Raw genomic sequence first — 22,500 nt, 5'->3', positions numbered from 1 at the left:
GGTTTTTAAACAGGATATGTTCGCTTCCTTTGGTACCAATAACCGTTTCTTTTATCTCTAATCCCACCCCCAGCCCCCTTTCAACCCTTCACCTGACACACACATATATCACAACACACACACACACACACACACACACATATATATATATAATTATCAGCTCTGCTCTAAACAACCCATATATACATATGGCTCTGACTACACACACACACATGCGCACACAAATGGATTTAACAACACATACAGTGATATTGCAGCCATTTACTCCTGCTTTTGTGCATATCCAACATTTCTGCCCATCGTCTGTCCACTCTACTCGACTCAGGAACAACAGACTTAACAACTACAGACTTCCTTCATCAATTATTACTACATCACATTCATGGCAACAAATGGAGTTTCTAAAATTTTTATTTCGCTTCATGTTCTCTCACTTCTCTATCTTTAACCCTTTAAGCATTTAAACCAGCCTTATCCAGCCAAAATATTCTACCCTGCACACACTAGCACTGACCACTTCCCAGCACCCACACCAGCACGCACACACTAGCACTGACCACTTCCCAGCACCTACACCATCATCCACACACCTACACATGCACACACGCACACATTGATGTCACCAGCTCCCTTCCACATGCATGCACACACACATACACGCTCTCACATACACACGCACCTTTGTTTTGGGATCACCACTACTTTATTATCACCCCTTCTTCCTAGCTCTCCTGTGTGACCCCTCTGTTCGTCATTCACCATGAAACATCGCTAGCCCCTATACCTTTTTCTGTTTTCTCTCTCTGTTTATTTCTGTGTTCCTTTCTGTCGAAGAGCATAGGCTCAAAACATAAAAGACTTTCTCACTTCCCGAATGTTAAACTAATACATCTGTTTGTTGTTTACACACACATGTTCATACTCTTTTTACTCTTTTATTTGTTTCAGTCATTTGACTGCAGCCATGCTGGAGCACCTCATCATTTGTTTTTTGTTTGTTTTTTTTTGTAAATTCTCACAAAATATTCTACTTGTCTTATGCCCAAACTAGCCAGATCTGACCTCTATAATCTCACTGTAGAAATAAATCCCATCATCAAAAATCATAAAGCTATGAGATAATCCATGATTAAGTTAAAACATGGTGAAAAAATTAGAATTACATTTGACAGAGTAACACGAATGCTGAACAGTTGAAAAGAGCCATGCCTAAAACATTAATACTTCCCCCCCACTTCTACATGGCACATATATCGACCTTACAACTGATGAGTAAGCAGAATTATTAACACAGGGAGTCTCAGCTATTTTTTTTACCTAAGGACCCCTTTTATTGCTATTCTGTTCTGATGGACCCCCCTATAGCCATTCAAAGTTTAAAAGCTAATTGTACAGGTACATCTTTCAAAATTCCTGTTTTGTTTTTCACGCGTTCATGTGTAAAGGTTTGCAAAGCATTCTCTCACAGAACAAGTTCCAGTTGCTGGAAACATGTTAAACTAAGAAAAAAACATCAGAGAAAGAAACCAAACTGTTTCTTGCAAATAGACACATCCAAAGCCAACTTTTTTCATAAACCCTTAAAATACTACAGTGAACCCCAAAAATCTTATATCCACCCCAGTTTAGGACCATTGTTTTAGCACATTGGGCAAAATGCTTAGAAGCGTTTCTTCCAGCTATTTACATTCTCAGTTCAAATTCCAGAGAGGTTGATTTTTACCTTTCCATTAGCTCCCTGGACATTGCAGTCTCAAGTTCTAGGATTTATGGGGCTGATTACCTGATTTCCATTGCATAGGGATCACAAAGTGCACTCTGAATGAGGTATCAGTCCATTAAAAGGGTTACTCATTTACGGCTAAGTGGACTGAGACAACACAAAATGAAGTGTTTTTCTAAAGAACCCCTTCGTTCAATGATTGAAGCCATGACCTTATGATTGTCAGTACACCACCGTAACCATGGGACCACCTGCCTTCATTTTTCCATCCTTTTGGAATCGATAAAATAAAGTACCATTTAGACACTATTTTATTTAAGTACCATTTGGACACTAGGGTTGATGCAGTCAACTTACCCACCTCCCTTGTGGCCTTGTGCTAAACCCCAGGCTAAACTTTCAAATCATTATTTTCCTGTAATGCTCTTGTTACAGTCTATAAATGCAAAGTGAAATAGAATCAATGTGGGTGCTGTGAATCTACCCCAAAATCCTCATTTTTTGTCTGTTATTCTATAACTTTTTTACTGAGGATACTATCATTGTTGTTGTTGTTTTTTTGTTATTGACAGATATCTCCAGACCAGTTCTGATCTATTATGGTCAAATCTATTATTTTGCCTGATGCCTTATCAGTTGATTCCCTTAAAATATCGCGCAGTTCCCAATATTTCACTGTTTTGCAAGACTTTGTGTGTGCGTGCGTGTGTGTGTCACACATGCTTGATGACATGGCTGGTAATTTAGCATCTAAAATAATGACTGCTATGCAACATAACATAATATTATGTAATACTTTGTGTGTAAATAAATTACTGTGCTGTTGAAACATTTGTAACATAAACTGATGGACCAATGATGAAAGACAGTGAAACTATGACCACCTTTCTTGGGAGAATGCTGAAAACTAGACCATATTATTCGATGAAAGATGAAGTCTACCTCAGCAGAATTTGAACTCAGAATGTAAAGATGGATGAAACGCCACTAAACATTTTGCCTGGAGTGCTTACGATTCTGCCAGGTTGCCACCTAACAACCAAAAAAAATAAATAAATACATTAAAAAATGTCATTATGGTCCTTATCAAGATATTAAAAAACAGGAAGAGTGGAAAAAGAAAAATGGAAAAGAATTAATAGAAAAATAATTAAGGATAAGACAAGGATGAGGGTGAAGACAACGATGGGGAGGAGACCAAAGAAGAAAAATAGGGACATACCTTTTTTTATACTTGTGCCTATCTTTTTTGTGCTTTCTCCATCGCCTGGAATACAAAACATATGGTTAATGATGTGTATAACAACATACATACATTTTCATATACATACATAAATCCACATGTCTTCTTTTATTCTTTTACTTGTTTCAGTCATTTGACTGTGGCTATGTGTTTATGTTCCCATAACCTAGCAGTTCGGCAAAAGAACTGATAGAATAAGTACCAGGCTTACAAAGAATAAGTCCTGGAGGAATGTAAACACACCAACATCATCGGTCGTCAAGCAATGGTGGGGGAAGACAAACACAGACACAATTACATATATGTATATATATATATATAAAAGTCAGTAAATAGTGGGGTTGTGTTAACCGCACGTGGAGAAATAATAGGAAAATGAAAAATAATAATAAGGCAGAATGCTAAACTGAAAGCATATTTTAATATAGAAGTGTAAAAAGGATTTCTAACCGGCTTTCATTGCATGCCAAATTTTCAAGAAGAGGGAGAATGAAAATGTTTTTTACAAAAAAGTAAAAATTAATATATAAAAAAAAATAATATATAAAAAAATAAATATACCAATACACTATATTGTCTTTGAGCTTTTAAAGTTCAATGGTAATCCATGTAGATAATTGTTAGATAGATTAGGATGCATGAAATTGAGAGTTGTATTAAGTTTAAAAAAGGAGCTGAAATTTGAATAGCAAACCACAAGTGAAGTATGCACACATATAAGAGGCAGAATAAGTGTGTACAAAATGGTTTGTTAACATCCACGTATGCATTTCGTATAACTCACTAATTTTCATATTTTATATAGAAAATAATTTTTTAATTTTATTTATGCGCCCTTTTAAAGCCTAGCCAGGCTCATGGGCCCGGTTTCCCAGTTCCTATGGCATATGTGTTCCCCCCAGCTGGATGGGACACCAGTCCGTCACAGCATTACTCAAGAAACAGGAAGAAAGAGTGAGAGAAAGTTGGGTCGAAAGAGTACAACAGGGGTTGCCACCACCCCCTGCCAGAGCCTCATGGAGGTAAGGTGTTTTTGCTAAATAAACACTCACAACGCCCAGTCTGGGAATCGAAACTGCAATCCTCCGACCACGAGTCCGCTCCTCTAACCACTGGGCCATTGCGCCTCCACATAGAAAATAATACTTTACATAATCTTTAACAACATAATTGCATCACATTTTGGACAAACATCTTCTAATATAGCCTCATGATGATCAAAACCTTGTGAGTGGATTTGGCAAATGGAAACTGAAAGAAGCCTGTTGTGTATGAGTATGTAACGATCAAGAAGGTGAATGACAATGACCTTTTTTGTGCACAGTCTGTGACAGACCCCGCCTGTCTTTTGCTGGCCTCAAATCCATTCTGCGAACGCATGGAAAACGAACCTCCACCAACTATTCTGCCTATATGTCTGTGCACACCTTTCAATGCAGTGTATGCCAGAAGGTTTGCAAATCTAACGGAGAGGCCTCAAAGGACATTTCAAGACCAATGAACTACCCCCACCACCCTCACAGACACACGCACACCCAAAAATTCCCCTGTACGCTCTTCTTCCTCCTTCTTCACACCAAATTAGTGCCATTTCATGCTAAACGATTAAAAATCATTACTACGTTAATCACAAAACAGTAGTAGTAGTAGTAGTAGTAGTAGTAGTAGTAGAGCAAGTACTTAATAAAAGTAGAAATAGTAACATTAGCAATGTTACTGGTGATGGTGGTGGTGGTGGTGGTAGTAATAGTAGTAGTAGTAGTAGTAGTAGTAGCTGGAGGACAAGGAAGATTTGGGTAGAAATAGCAACATTGGTGCAGACACACACCCTCATGCACACACACACACATTCATACTCTCACACACACATTCACACTCTCACACACATACAAACACATGCTAGCATATGCTTACATACATGCACACACACTTTCTTTCTCTCTCTCTCTCTCTCTCTCACACACACACGCATTCAGTTCTTTTCTCTGCTAAATCTTGTCTGATGCAGTTACCATTAAAAGGATTAAGATGAAGAGAGGGATAGAGAGAGAGAGAGAGAGAGAGAGAGAGAGAGAGAGAGAGAGAGAGAGAGAGAGAGAGTGAGAGAGAAAGACACAGTAACAGAAAAGAGCAGGTTGAGAGAGAGGGAGGAACATGAAAGGAAAAGCTAAGAGGTGATTATTTAGTTCTCGATACCAAAACCATTAAAACAAAACAGGGCAAAACAAAAAGGAAAAAACAAACAAACAAAAAATGTAAAAACCCAAATTAGCAAATTAAAATTCTGTCTTAAAGGCCTCCACCTTAATGAAGATATCTGATAAGAGATGAGAGACCTAGAAATCAAACTAGCATTTCCCTTTAATTCTAGAGAGGTGGGCTGATTTCAGACAAAACCAAAAGATTAGGGGCTAGTACTTGGTGATGACAAGGTGTTTAATGGTGCCAGCAGTGGTGGTGGTCAGTATGGAAGGGTTAGATATTTCTGTGAAGATGCATTATTTGTTTCTTTTTGTGGTCTATTTGTAACTTCTCTGTAATCGTTGATTTTTTTTTTTCTTGTTTCAGTCATTAGACTGCGGCCATGCTGGGGCACTACTTCAAAGAAATTTTAGTCGAATGAATTGACACCCAGTGCCTGTCTTTCGTTCAAAAGCCTGGTATTTGTTCTATCAAACTCTCTTGATGCACTGCTAAGTTACGGGGCCGTAAACACACTAACACGGGTTGTCAAGCAGTGGTAGGAGGATAAACACAGACACAAAGAAACACACACACACACACACACACACACACACACACACACACACACACACACACACACACACACACACAAACACACACACACACACACACATATATATATATATATATAATTTTTCATAGAAAACCATGTAATCGTTATCAATATAGCAGGAGATTTCACCGCAAAAAAGTCTAAATTAGACTCCTTAGGGATCCTTCTTGTTTATATATCCAAAGTTTTAAATTTAAATTTAAGAGAGAGATTTGACGCTAATATCCATTATTATTCTAATTTATTATTATTGTAATTACAATAATAATGGATATTAGTGTCAAATCTCTCTCTAAAATTTAAATTTAAAACTTTGTATATATATATATATATATATATATATGACGGGCTCTTCTCAGTTTCTGTCTACCAAATCCACTCACAAGGCTTTGGTCAGCCCAGGGGCATAGTAGAAGATACTTGCCCAATGTGCCATGCAGTGGGACTGAACCCCAAAACCATGTGGTTGAGAAGCAAGTTTCTTACCACAAGGCCATTTCTTCTACTTCTTTCTTTCTCTCTCTCTCTCTCTCTCACTCATAATACAAATCATAAGTCTTTTATCACTTTTACCAGTTTCAGTCATTGGGTTGTGGACCATGGACATGCTGGCGTGCAAACGATTCCGCCAGTATGTCACCTCAGATGCAGAAGAAATATTGCAAAGTCTTTTGCCGTATGCTCCAACAATTCTGCCAAATCATTAAGCAAATAATTCTACTATCGATTACATTGACCCCAGCCCCCAACCAGTATTAGAGCAGTTCTTTATTTTATCAACCCCAGCAGGATGAAAAGCAGAGTTGGTTTAATCAGGATTTGAACTCAAGAAATATAAAAAGCTGGAATCAATATTGCAAAAGCATTTTTCCTTTTGTTCTGATGATTCTGCAGATCCAAGAATGATTTCCAACATAAGGACAATGTCAGAGCTTTGAGGGAAAAAGTCAATTATATCGACCTCAGCATCTGTGGCTTATTTATCTGTCTGCCTGTCTAAACACACACACACACATACACACACATGTACATATACACATGTATACACACACACATCTGTTTATAGTCATACATAGATTTTATATATATTTTATATATATGTATACATATACACACCCACATTAAAGATACCATGTGTGTATAAATATATATATATATATATATATATATATATATATGCTTATTTATCAGTCTGTAGATATATAGACATACATTTACATACATATATACACATACACACCCACATTAAAGACACTATGTATGTGTAAAAATATATGTGTTTATAAATCAGTCTATAAATATATTCACACACACATTTACACAAACACACACACATATATATACATATTCACACACACGCATTAAAGATACTGTGTGTATATAAAAAATATATATATACGCTTATATGTTAGTATATATATATATATATATATATATATATATATATATATATATATATATATACATATATATATATATACACACATTCACATACATATACATATATATATTGACAGATACACACATGTACACACATATATATTTCTCTCTCTCTCTCTCTCTCTCTCTCTCTCTCTCTACTTATTTCTTTTCCTTGTCTGTCTGTGTATCTTTCTTCGTTCTTTCTCATGCTCTATCTCTTTCTCTCTCTCTCTCTCTTTCTTTCTCTCTCGTCTTCTGAAACCTACACCTGTACACTGTCTCTTTGATCTTTCTTGGCATTTCTTTTTGCATTCAATCACTTTTTCTCCCACCTATCTCTCCCTCCTCTCCGCAATAGTCTCTCTCTCTCTCTCTCCCTCACATTCTATTTCACCTTCACAATCTTTTAAACTTGTCTTCACTCCTTTTTCCTATCACACACAAACACACACACACACACACACACACACACAAACACACACACACACACTCCCTCTCTCTCTCTCTCTATCATGCTGTCAATTAATCTCTCTCTCTCTCCCTGTCTCTTAATCTCTCTCTTATCCAGTTCATGTCTCATTTTTTGCTCAACTCCCTCTCTCGCTAATTTCTCTCTCTCTCTCTCTCTTTCTTTATTTCCCCTCTCTCTCTCTCTCTATTTTTCTCCCTTTTTTCTCTTCTCACTCTTTTACTCCTCTCTCTCTCCCTCATATTCCTTTCTCTCTCTCTCTCTCTCTCTCTCCCATATTCTCGTCATCTCTCTCTCTCTCTCTCTCTCTCCCATATTCCTTTGTCATCTCTCTCTCTCTCTCTCTCTCCCATATTCTCTTGTCATCTCTCTCTCCCTCTCTCTCTATCTTTCTTTCTTTCTCTCTCTCTCTCTATCTATCTTTCTTTCTTTCTTTCTTTCTCTCTCTCTATCTATCTTTCTCTCTCTCTCTATCTTTCTTTCTTTCTCTCTCTCTCTCTCTCTATCTATTCACATATCCCCTATCTCTCTCTCTCTCTCTCACTCCATCATATTTTTTTGTTTCTACCTCTCCCATCTTCCTCTGTCATCCTTCTCCCTCCCCCTCCCCCCAAACCTTGCTCTCTTCTAACCCTCATTGCTCTCCCAATTTTCCAACTCCCTGCATTTCTGTCTGTCTGCCTGTCTTTCCCTCTCTCTCTCTCCCTCCCCATCTCTCTTTCCTCCCTCTCTCTCCCCCTCTCTCCCTGTTGCTTGGAGCAAACGATTTCTGCCATTCAAAGGAACTTTGATATTTTCGCATTAACAAAGAATCCATGAGAATCTCAACTCAATGAAGATCCTTCTTCAAAGAGTTTCTGTAACGGAGTCTGACAAATGAGCTGCTTTGTTGGACGGAATCCGTCTGAATGTAGGATGAAGTAAAAATACATATATGAATAATGAAGACAGCAAGGATGAGGAAGATGATGACGATGATGATGATGGTAGTGGTGGTGGTGGTGGTGGTGGGGGGTTACTAGTGATGTTGATGTGATGATGGTGGTGGTGGCAGTGGTGGTGGTGCTGATATGATGAGGATGACGATGATGATGGTGATGATGACGATGATGATGGTGGTGATGATGGTAGTGGTGGTGGTGGTGGTGGTGGGGTTACTAGTGATGTTGATGTGATGATGGTGGTGGTGGTGCTGATACGATGATGATGACGATGACGATGATGATGATGATGATGGTGGTGGTGGTGTTGGTGGTGGTGATGATGGTGGTGATAGTGATGATGAAATGATGATAGTGTCGGTGGTGGTGGTGCTGATATGATGATGATGATGATGGTGGTGGTGTTAATGATGTTCATGGTGGTGGTGGTGGTGGTGGGGTTGCTAGTGATGTTGAGGTGATGATGGTGTTGGTGGTGGTGGTGCTCACATGATGATGATGATGATGATGGTGGTGATAATGATGTTGGTGGTGGTGGTGGTGGTGGAGAGGTGGGGATATGATGTTGATGATGATGGTGGTGATAATGATGATATTGATGATGGTGGTGGTGTTGATGTTGCTGGTGGTTGTGATAATGATGCTGCTGATGATGAGGAGAACAGAATCGATGGTGATGATGGTGGTGATGGTGATGACAACAAAGAAACTGCTGACAAGGATGGCTTTGGTGGTGATGATTATGTAAATGATGATAATAATAATAATAATAATGATCATGGAGGTGGTGGTGGTGTCGGTGGTTGTGGTGATGATGATAACAGCAATGATAATGAAGCGGAAGAGGAGGAGAAATATAATGATCATGGGGTTGATGACGATGATGATGAGGTGAAGGAGGAGAGGAAGTGGGTAAGAGGAGGGGAAAAGGGGAACAAGAAGGGAGGGCAAGTGGAAGAGGAGGTGAAGATGATGTCAAGGATGATGATGATGATGATGATGGTGATGGTGATGGTGATGACAGGAATATAATGATGGCCATTATGGTGATGATGATGATGACAATGATGATCATGATGATGGTGATGACTGAACAGATGGTGGTGGTGGTGGTGGTGGTGGTGGTGATAATGAGTTGATGGTTGCTGTAGCCATGGCAATGATGCTTATGATGACTGTTGTGCTGGTGATACTGCAACGATGAGGACAATTATGATGACGATGATGATGATGACGACAATAAACAACAACAGCAACAATAATAACGATGAGGAGGATGAGACTGAAGACCAGTGGGGTGGCAGTGTTGATTGTGATGAAGAAGAAGTTATTGGCTATGGCACTGATGGTGGTTGGGTGGGTGAAGGTTGCGGTGACGATGGCAATATCAATGACCACAATCGTTTATCACTATCATAATAATAAAGAAAAAGCTGTAGATTAATTAATTATATGTAACTTTTACTAATAGAAAGTAATTATCAATGTCTAGTCTTATACATCATCATTATTATTATTATTATTATTATTATTATTATTATTGTTGCTGTTATCATTTAATGTTCCCTCTTCTATTCTGGCACAGGCTCAACAGTTCAGCAAGAACAGAGACGCCAGAGACCTCCACCAGACTCAATGTTTACTTTGGCATGGTGTCAATGGCCGGATGCCCTTCATAACACCAGCCACTTAACAGAGAACACTGGGTGCGTTTTATGTGGCACCAGCACCAGTGAGGTTGTGAAGCGCCCACAAGACAAGACCTCTCGCCTGAGTGGAGGTATAGAACGGAGGAACAAGAAACTATGATAGAGGCAGAGGAGCAGGTGTCTTGTTTAAGAGGTGAATACATGGCTTGCCCAAATGGAAAGATTTAAAAGAGAATTGTCTAGAATATTTCATATAAATTCGCATTTTAATATATTTCGTATAAATTCGCATTTTAAGATATTTTTGTCAAAATGTGGTTTTCAAAATTTAAACTGCATGCTAATCAGAAAACTAAGTATAAATTTGCATTTTAATATATTTCGTATAAATTTGCATTTTAATGTATTTTTATTAAAATGTGGTTTTCAAGTTTTAAACTGCATGCTAATCAGAAAACCAAGTTTTATTCCCTGTGACATACATTTCTTAAGGTCTTACATTTGTATCCCTTTTCTTCCACAGCTCCCTTGTAAATCTGTCTCCCTTTCCAGCCCTTCTTTGTTTACCATCTCTTTATAATCTATTATGGTTGCATAACGGAATACCACATGCCTACAAGTCATTAGTATCTACGTACCAGCTTCCAGAAATACATTTAATACGTAAATTGGTTTATCCAATAACTATACACCACTGTATATAGCGTAACCCATTTGTGATGTAATGGCCCTCATGCCACACATACATATACTTGCCCATTTCCTGTATGGGTTCAAATGGTGTGCTGTATGAAAACATATGTGAGTGTTATATTAGCAACATCCTTCGTTTGTAATCTTCCGTGAAAATATATTTGGCCATGATGAAATATTGGCTTGCTTGGGAACAGGAATTTCATTTGACTCATACGAGCATGGAAGAGTGCACACCAACAATGAGAACAATGATGATATATGTATGTTTGTGTGTGAGTGTGTGTGTGTATAAATATATATATATATATATATATATATATATACATATACATATGTGTGTGTCCTGTACTCATATATGCATATACATATTAATTATATTATATATATATATATATATATATATATATATATATATATATATATATACATATATATATATATATATATATGTATATATATGTATATACACACATGTATATATACATATATACATATATATACATTTATACACACATATACGTGTATATATATAAACATTTATATATACATATACATACACACACACACACACACACACACACATATCTTACCATTGTCCCTAGTTTATGAATTTCGTTAATACATATCTTCCTAGGAGCAACTCCATCTTGTATGTATGCATATTTATATATATGCATGTGTGTGTGTGTATGTATATTTTACACACGCAGACATGTGTAATGTATATAACACACATATAAACAGGGCAAACGCATGCACACACATATATATATATATATACATGTTGATATATATAAACACATATATGTATATCTATATCTATATCTATATATATATATATTGAACACACAAAGTCAGCATTATCAAAAGATTGTCTTTTGACATGGAAACACAGTCCCAAATTATTATCTGAATGAAATATCGTGGGAATATGATGGCATCGGAATAATCTGCTTTGCTGCCATATATAGATGGATAAATTGATAGTTATTCATAATAAAATTCAACAAATGGAAAGAAAAAAAAGAAAAAGGAAAAAAAAAAGCAATGAAAATTAAAAGAAGAAAAGACAAAAAAGATTAAAAAGAAAAAAAAACAGGTAACACCTGACTGAAATAATAGAAAAAAGTGTTGACTCCATTGGTTATTTGCAAACAGTAGAAAGGGAAAAAACAAAAAAAAAAAGCAAGAAAGCAAATATATACATGAATATATTGCATGTGTATGTAAGTGTGTGTGTGTGTGTGTGTGTGTGTGCGTGCATGTCTGTGAGCGTGGTGTGTGCATGAATGTATGTATGTATATATATATATATATATATATATATATATATATATATATATATATATATATATATATATCAACACACACACATGCATATATATATATAAGTATATATATATATATATAAACATACACACACACACATGTATATATATAAGTATATATATACACGTATATATATATATATATATATATATATATATATATATACTTGTAAAATACATACTCACATACCTACATATCTATATATATATGTGTGGGCTTGTGTCTACACATATAAACACCACACACACACACACATATTATACATCTATGTACATTAAACGTTGAGGAAGGTCAATTGTTTCAAGGTGATGTGTTGAACATGAAGCAATTAATATTACATCATGGAAAACTCATCAGAGCCATTAAAAACGAAATGAAATGTCCTGATAGTCACTTGTGCATTATATTATGTTAAACAATAAAACAAAACTTTATTATTGTATAGCTATGACCTGGTCACTGACCAGGTGAGAGATGTCTGATGGAAATAATTTAATAGTACAAAGTATATATCAAATTATTGAGTAAGTAGGTAAAATTTTTTGTTTATTAAATATATATTTGTCGTATGGAGTAATTTTTTGTTGGTGCTACAAAGAAAAGGGCAGAAGGGTACACATGAGGTGGGGGGGTTAAAAGTTCCTGACTTTGGGTAAGAGAAATTCCAGGAAGATCAGTTAATTATGACTTTATTCAGCATATTCGCCTCCCAGAACTCGGAACGCTGGGCCTCCAGCCAGGCATTTTGTGATACCCTTAAAGCCAGAAATTTTCCAGCACCCCTTTAAATGTGTGTGTGTGTGTATAAATGCATGTACAGGGGTGCTGCAAAGCTCCTGGCCTTGGGTAAAAGAAAACACAGGAGGGTCAATTTATTATGATTTTATTGAACATATTCCCCTGTCAGATTCACACATTTATTGCAGAGGTCCTTCAGTTTTTCTAAGCTCTGTTAAAGAATTCTGGGCCTCCAACCAGGCTTTTCATGGTTGGAACTTTTCAACACCTGGAACTTTTCAACACCCACTCATATATTTCTATAAGTGTGGCTTTCTGGGAAGAGACATGCACCCCAACCACATGGTTCTGGGTTCAGTCCTACAGTGTGACACCCTGGGCAAGTTCCTTCTACTTTAGCCTCAGGCCAATCAAAGCTTTGTGAGTGGATTTGGTAGACGGAAACTGAAAGAAGCCCGTCCTATATATGTATAACTACAAATATGTGTATGTGTCTTTGTGACTGTGTTTGTCCACTCCACCCACACACTACACGACAACTGGTGTCGGTGTGTTTACATCCCTGTAACTTAGTGATTCAGCAAAAGATACTGATGTAAGTACTGGGGTCAACACATTTGACTAAGAATTCTTAAGGGTGGTGCCCTAGCATGGCCGTAATCTAATGACTGAGAGAAGTAAAAAAAGATAAAAAGACTGATGTGTGTGTGTGTGTGTGACCAAATCAGACTGGAGTCTGGTACAGCCTTCCAGCCTGCCAGTCCTGGTCAAACCAATTTAATATTATTAGGAATTAATATAAGGTACCACTGTCGGATAAGAAGCTAAATACTATTAGGGACTGTATAAAAAAGAAATGTTAGAATGTTTTGTGTACTGCAGAAGTAGAACCAATTTATTGCAGATGATTTTAATGACAAAATCTTATGTGGGTCTTGGAGGGTCCATACAGAACTACTGATCTAGATGGTGGAAGAAGGAATGAAGAAAGGAACAGTAATGAGAAACACAACACTGTGCCAGTAGGGGGTGTGTGAAGGGGATAGAATAAATGACACCACTTAACAAAACTCTCCTGCACACACATACACATAGAGACACACAGACACACAACAACGCACACATACGTATATTCCTACACAGCCACCGAAACATAAATGCAAGCCTATTGAAAGCAGGTAAAGGAGAAGGGTTCCCCCCCACCAGAAGATTTGAAGGGAGACTTAATCTTCGTTGCAGGAAACTAGAGGAGGAGTAAGAGATGGAGAAGAGGAGGGGTGAAGAGGGAAGAGACGAGGAAGGGGGGATATGAGGAGGAGGAGGAGGAGGAGGAGGAGGAGGGGGAAGAGGAGCAGGGGAGAAGGAAGGGGAAAATGTGGGGGGAGGTTGACAGAAGGAAGAGAAGGAGGAAGACGAGGAGTTAGGGAGAGGAGGGGAAGAAGTGGGCAATGGAAGAAGAAGAAGAAGAAGAAGAAGAAGAAGAGGAAGAACAAGAAGAGGAAGAAGAAGAAGAGGAAGAAGGAGGAGGAGAATAATAATAAGAAGAAGAAGAAGAAAAAGAAGAAGAGGAAGAAGGAGAAGAACAACAGGAAGGAGAAAAAGAAGAAGAAGAAAAAGAAAGTTGAAATTATGAAAACAGAAAGGAAAAAGAGATAAAAGATTATGAATGAAAGCAGGAAAAGGGCAGCAAAGTGAAGAAGAAACTAAATGGATGGCAAGAAGATAAAAACCTAAGAAAAGAAAGAAATAAAATTAGAAGGAACTCAACAACCAAGATGTGACACAAAATATATTTGTGTAAACACACACAGATATATGTATATATATATATATATATATATATATATATATATATATGTGTGTGTGTGTGTGTGTGTGTGTGTGTGTGTACCTAAGATATAAATATGAAAAAAAGAGAGGAAAAGGAACAAAAAAAAAAACGGTGGAATAAATGGAGACAGGCCGATGTGAAAGATGAAGATAGAAGGCCAAGCCATTCTGAGAGTCATTTTGATGAAGTCTTTGAGGAAGTTTGGTAATTACGTCAAAAATAATTGGTTATGATCCTGTAGCGAAGGACATTGCATTTCTGCTTGAAATTTTATTGCTATGGTGACAGCAGGCTGATTCATGCTAAGCACTCTAGTGATCGGTGTTTTGAAAGATAAATGGATGCATGGATGTATGTATGTATGTATATATGTATTTATGTATGTATGTATGTAAGTAAGTATGTATGTATGTATTATGTATTTGTTTATATGTATGCACATGCACATGTATGTGTGTATACATGTATGTCTATGTGTGTACATGTATGCGTATGTATATGCATATGTATGTGTGTATGTATATATACATACACACACACACATATATATAGATATGTATATATATATACATATACATACAATTATATGAACATACACATACGTTTTAACCAGTCCTAAACAATCAAATTCAAAAGGGCCATTAAGTCCTGCTAACTGCATTAGGTTTGCATTTAAAAACTCTTTTATTCTTGCTCAGAAGCAATCTGATAGAGGGAATGAACCCCCTACCCTTCATTGTAAGTGCACACACAAACACACACATACACACACATGCATGCACACACACACATTTCTCCCTAAATTATTGAAGGATAACATTTTCTAAAATTGGATAATATATAATTGCGCTTCTAGAAGTCTTTCTGGAATGTTCCTTGGCTCCAGTTTAGCTGAATACATATGACAACAGCCCAGCCTCTACCTAAACTCCATCAAATCTCATTTAACCTCCTCCTGTTCTAAATACATTTATATGTAATAAACTCATTTTGCTAATGTAGATTAAGGTTGAGTGGAGGAGGGTTAGTATCCTATAAATGGATAAGCAATGGACCAGGTTGCAGTTTCATACTCTAGTAGTTTCGTATTCGAGCAGCTTCACACTTTATAATCATAATGTAATCCACCAACAACCATACACATATTTTCTTTCATATGGGTTGCTCAGAATATTTCGCTTTTATGGTTCAGGTTAATGTCTTGGTGAAGAAAGTTGTTTCATATAGTTCTTTTCTCTACTATGCATAACCTGCACCTCTGACTGCCATTAAAATAAAGCTTGCACCTCTTCAGTACTCTCCACTTGATGCTGTAATCCATGGAGCATTTTTCCCAGTGACCATACATACTTAGTTAGGGATGTATCATTTCACTTCTGGATATTAAAGGAGGATTTGGTTTAATAAAATTACATACAAATACGTGTGCACTGGTTCTTACACTCCACACACAATCAAACACCCATCAACAAGCTAGTGAAGGAGCTTCTAGGTAAGTGGTTCTTGATGTACCATATGGACTATCATAACAGTATCAGGACAAGAGCTTCTAGTTAAATGCTTCTGAGATAGCAAATTATTGTAATTATTTATACTCTGCCTTTTCCCTCATCGTTTTAACAATCACTTTTTTGTAACCACATAGGCCAGATTTTCTGCAGCTGGATGCCTTTCTGGTCACCAAACCTCACTTGTTCCTATGCAAAATGTTAAATACCTACAGTCTTAAACAACGAAACAACTTAGACATCGTTATATGACTCTTTATTTTACAAGCTGTGTGGCAAGAAGTTTGCTCCTGAAACATGGTTTTAGGTCCCCATAACCTAACAGTTTGGCAAAAGAAACTAACTAAATAATTACCCGGCTGAAAAAAAAATACTAATCTTTTGGATTTGTTTGACTAAAATTCTTCAATGTGGTGCCACAGTATGGTCGTGGTCCAATAACCAAAATAAATACAAGATACAAAATATAACATATCAAGCCATGGCAAGGAGCCAAAGGCGTGCTCAAGCAGTTGACTGTAAGCATACAATACCACATATATTTCATAGCAGGGCTGTTATTTTGTCCACAGAAACCAAATGCATACAGACAAGAAGAAATCAACCACACACACACACACACACAATTTCATTCACAAGCTATTATTTATTGATATATTTGTATGATTCTATATTTAAGAGATGAGGAATTATGTACATTATTTACATTTGATGGATATTTCTCCTCATCGTGTTTGTTGTTTACACAACGTTTTGGCTGATATACCCTCCAGCCTTCATCAGGTGTCTTGGGGAAATTTTGAACCTGGGTTCTCATTCCTAAGGTATTTTTCGACGTTATTATCATCATTATTATTATCATTATTATTATTATTATTCAGGTCACTGCCTGGAATCGAACTCGGAATCTTGGGGGTTAGTAGCCCACGCTCTTAATCACTAAGCCATATCCATCAAATGTAAATAATGTGATATGCAATTTTAAGAGATTAAATATAGTGAGTTAAGAATATAAATCTTATAATTAGATAATTCTTATTGGATAACAGATTAAACATGAAAATGAAACTCAGATTAATTTATTTATTTTCAACTTCATACTTGTGTTTTCCTTCTTAATTGTCTCTTCGTTTGTTCAGCTGTCCATTGTGACTAATCATGTTGAAAGGTATTATCCGACCTCCATTGCAGATTTGTAAAAATATAATTTTAAAACTACAATTTAACCCTTTGGCATTCGGATTACTTTGTCAAATGCAATTCTTTATCTATTCATATTATTTTGAATTAATCATTATTAATGTGACCTGGCAGAATCGTTAGCATGCCGGGCGAAATGCTTAGTGGTATTTTATCCATCTTTACATTCTGAGTTCAAATTCCGCTGAGGTCAACTTTGCTTTCATCGTTTTGAAGTCTTTAAATTAAGTAGCAGTGTTTGGGGACAAACAGACACAAAGACAGACACACACACACACACACATGAATATGCATGAAGGTTTTTTTTGTTTGAGGATTTTTTTAAACCAACTTTAGTGGCAGTGTGGTAAGAAGCTTGCTTCCCAACCACATGGTTCTAGGTTCAGTCCTGCTGTGTGGCACCTTGGGCAAGCGTCTTCTACTATAGCCTCAGCATTGTGAGTGGATTTGGTAAACAGAAACTAAAAGAAACCCATCGTATATATATATATATATACATACATAAATATATAGATATGTGTGTGTGTGTGTGTGTGTGTGTGTGTGTGTTTGTGTTTGTGTATCTATATTTGTCCCCCACCATCGCTTGATAACTGATATTTGTGTGTTTATGTCCCTGTAATTTTACAGTTCAGCAAAAGATACCGATAAAATAAGTACTAGGCTTGCAGAGAATTTTTCCTGGGGTCGATTTGTTTGACTAAAGGCGGTGCTCCAGCATAGCTGCAGTCAAATGACTGAACCAAATAGAAGAGTAAAAGAGTATATGTATGTGTATGTGTATATGTGTATATGTGTGTATATGTATAGATGGTATGTATGATAACAAATTATGTATGAGTATGTTACTGTCTCCTTGACATTGCATGAGAGATGTAAATGAGTGTCACTGTTCTATAAGTGGTGTATGTCATTCATGAAAGCACGTCCGACCAAGGGGAACTATTACTTTGCTTAGAAGCAAGTGAGGGTTGGTGACAGGAAGAGCATCCTAGCCAGAGGGAAATTTTATCTTCTCAACAAATTCCATCAGACCCAAGTGAACATAGAAAAGTAGGTGTTTTGAACAATGACAATACCAACGATGATGATGATGATGACGATGATGATGATGATAATGATGATGAATCTGTTCAACAATGAAAACTAAAAAAAAAAAAAAAACCGCTACCAGGATTCCAACAAGAAACAACACCCCGCCCATTGTAACGTCTACTCACCCCTTGTTACAAACACCCGCTTACTTTGTTGTCAATAATAAGAAAATGTGTGAAAGATTTATAAGAAAGGAAGGATCTGTTGTGAACTGATTTCAAATATTGATAAAAGTCTTAAAGTCTTGAAGTTTGATGCCGACGAAACAGCAGCACAAAGTTGTGTTTGGGAAAAAACCAAAAAAAAAAAAATAATAATAAATGATGAGAGATATAAATAGATGCGTATAAAGATATATAGAGATTTGTGTGTGTGTGTGAGCGTGTGTGTGTGCATATGTGTGTGTGTGTGTGTGTGTGTGTGTGCATGTACGTGTGTGTATTGACATGTGTACCTATGTATATATGTACATGTAGATTTGTGCATATATATATATAATATATACATATATGTGTGTTTGTGTGTATGTGTGTATATGGATGTATGTATATGTATATATATATATATATATATATATATATGCATGTTTGTGTGTATATATCTGTGTATATATATATGTATATATATTTGCATATGCTGACAACCATCTGAACATACTTTAAAGGTATCATGAATTATAAAGAATGTTTTTCAATCCCACCCACCTACCAGCCCCCGTTCCCACTACCACCAAGAAAGAACAACAGCAACAACAACAATAATAATAATAACAATAATAACTCCAAAGGAAATACATAATCTTAGAGTTGAAGAATGTTAAAGTATAGATTTATTTGTCTATATATATGTATACATTATACATATATATATATATATATATATATATACATATATATATATATATATATATATATATATACATATATATATATATATATATATACATACATATATATATATATATATATATATATATATATATATACATACATATATATACATACATATTTATATATATATATACATTCATATATACATATATATATATATATATATACACATATATATATATACATATATATAGACACACATATATATATATATCCATATATATATATATATAGATATATACATGCATTCATACATATATATACATATATGTACACATACATACACACATATATACATATATATATACATATATGCATATATATACACACACACACACACACACACGACTATATGCTTGTCCCTCTGTTTTTATTGTCTAAATATATTTAGTTGTATGTTTCTCTATGTATATAAAGCCTAATTGTGTTTATCTGCTTCACTATCTGCACACACACACACACGCACGCACACACACACACACACACACACACACACACACACACTCGCAATTTTGTTTATGCTGTTGTGACATTCTGCTATACTAGAAATAATAATAATAATAATAATAATAATAATAATAATACAAAAAAACCCCCCAAAAAACTTTTATACCCCTTTTCCTGTTTTTGTTATTACTTTTTTTTTAAATTTCTTTCTCCCACCCCTCAAAAACAAAACAGATCCTTATCCCTGTTGCCACCAGTTCCACCACCATCACAACCATCAGCAGCATGAACATCATCATCAGCATCATCATCAGCAGCAGCATCATCAATGTCATCAGCATCATCATTAGCATAGACATCATGAAACCCCTTTGACATTGTCATCATCATGAATATCATTACCAGCACCAGCACCAATAACAACAACAACAACAACAGCAACAACAACATGGTTGACAACATCATGAACCTTCCCCCCCCCCCGCTCACCAGCACATCCTGTCCCTGTTGATTCCTCCATCACTGCCATCAGTAACAACTAACATTCCTCCACCTCCACCACCAACACCACTACCTAAGCAGCTAATACCACCATTATCATCATCATCATCATCATCATCATCATTACCATTTACACCCATCACTGCTGACGCCACTGGCACCACTACTACCACTGCCACCATGATATTGGTCATAACCCTTTTTCCCCCATCATCATCATCATCATCATCATCATCGCCACCAACACCACTACTACCATCATGGTAGTAATCATGACCTTTCACATCATCACCATCATCATCTTGATCACTTCCTCCCCACCACCTCCAACGTTACCAAAACCACCACTATAGCCACCACTTCCACCAATGCCACTACCACCACCACATTCGTTAATCCTTCATATTCTTGAAGGGGGTGTGGGGTCTGAAGGTGTTATATCAAAGAATGATAGATGCCATTCAGAGAGGAACGGAAAGTTTTGCTCCAGAAGGGGAAATATAGGAATACATTGGTTTATTATCTCTCTTTCAGTGAGGACTGAGTAGTAGTAGTAGTAATGGTGGTGGTGGTGGTGGTGATAGTAGCAATAATAGTATTGGTGGTGGTGGTCGTAGTAGTAGTACTGGTGGTGATAGTAACGATAATAGTATTGGTAGTAGTAGTAGTAGTAGTAGTAGCAGTAGTGGTGGTGGTGATAGTAGCAATAATAGTATTGGTGGTGGTCGTCGTAGTAGTAGTAGTAATAAAGTGCAGGAGTGGCTGTGTGGTAAGTAGCTTGCTTACCAACCGCATTGTTCCGGGTTCAGTCTCACTGCATGGCACCTTGGGCAAGTGTTTTCTATGATAGCCTCAGGCCAACCAGAGCCTTGTGAGTGGATTTGGTAGACAGAAACTGAAAGAAGCCCGTCCTATATATGTATATGTACATATGTATATGTGTGTACATATTTGTGTGTCTGTGTTTGTCCCCGCACTATCGCTTGACAACCGATGCTGGTGTGTTTACATCCCTGTAACTTAGCGGTTCGGCAAAAGGGTTCAATAGAATAAGTACTAGGCTTACAAAGAATAAGTCCTGGAGTAAATTTAATCGACTAAAGGTGGTCCTCCAGCATGGCCGCAGTCAAATGACTGAAACAAGTAAAAGAGTAAAAGAGTAGCAGTAATATTAGTTGTAGTAGTAGTAGTAGCAGCAGTAGCAGCGGTTGTAGCAGTGGTAGCGGACAGCTGGTTCTGTTGTCCTTGATAAGGAATTCCACACAAATGCTATCATGTTCCAACCTTTGTTTTTAGTCCTGTTTCATTTTGCTCCCTTTCCTTCCTTCTTTCCCTCTCTCTCTCTCCTTTTTTTCTCACTGCCTCCTCCTCCTCCTCTTCCTTTGCTCTCTTATCCCCCCTCTCTCTCTCTCTCTCTTTCACCCTCTACTACCTCTCTGTGTCTCTTTTTCTCACTTTTATGTTTGTTTGTATATTTTGTGCTGCCTTGTTTTTCTGTTTCAGAAAAGATTTATTCCATAAAATTTGAATAAATAAATAAATAAATGAATAATAATGATAATAATAATAATAACAACAACAACAACAATGATGATGATGATGATGATTAATTTTAGTTGCCACCAGGGTGCCGGATGAGGAAGGAAACAATAATAACAACAATAATAGTAAATAAATAATTTAAATTAAATTAAGTAAATAAGTAAATAACAATAATAATCATGATAATAATAATAATAATGATGAAAATGATGATGCTAATAATAATGATGATGATGTTGATGATGATGTTAATAATAATGATACTGACGATGATGCTAATGATGATGATGATGCTAATGATGATGATGCTAATGATGATGAAGCTAATGATAAAGATGATGATGCTAATGGTGATGATGCTAATGATGATGATGATGATGAAGATGATGATGATGATGACGATGATGATGCTAATAATGATGATGCTGATGATGATGCTAATAATGGATGGTGATGATATTTTCTTTATTGGCCACAAG

The 22,500-nt window shown here is 36.4% G+C and overlaps 1 protein-coding gene across 7 annotated transcripts in view; it reads right to left on the bottom strand.

Annotated features, from left to right (window-relative positions):
• Positions 1-22,500, bottom strand: part of LOC106867469 (uncharacterized) — a 1,580,514-nt gene that overhangs the window by 120,102 nt on the left and 1,437,912 nt on the right. For all 7 annotated transcript variants that reach the window (XR_016238261.1, XM_089341338.1, XM_089341342.1 and 4 more), the window contains one exon: positions 2,946-2,990. Coding sequence is in view for 6 of the 7 variants with exons in the window: in XM_089341338.1 (XP_089197464.1) it covers positions 2,946-2,990 (45 nt within the window). In the remaining variant the exon portion in view is untranslated. The remainder of the gene's footprint in view (positions 1-2,945; positions 2,991-22,500) is intronic.

Source organism: Octopus bimaculoides, chromosome 24 (assembly GCF_046866305.1).
Source record: "Octopus bimaculoides isolate indiv1 chromosome 24, ASM4686630v1, whole genome shotgun sequence".
NCBI classification, from domain to species: domain Eukaryota; kingdom Metazoa; phylum Mollusca; class Cephalopoda; order Octopoda; family Octopodidae; genus Octopus; species Octopus bimaculoides.
The sequence above is the reverse complement of the archived record's forward strand: the minus strand, read 5'-3'. Positions and strand labels throughout refer to the sequence as shown.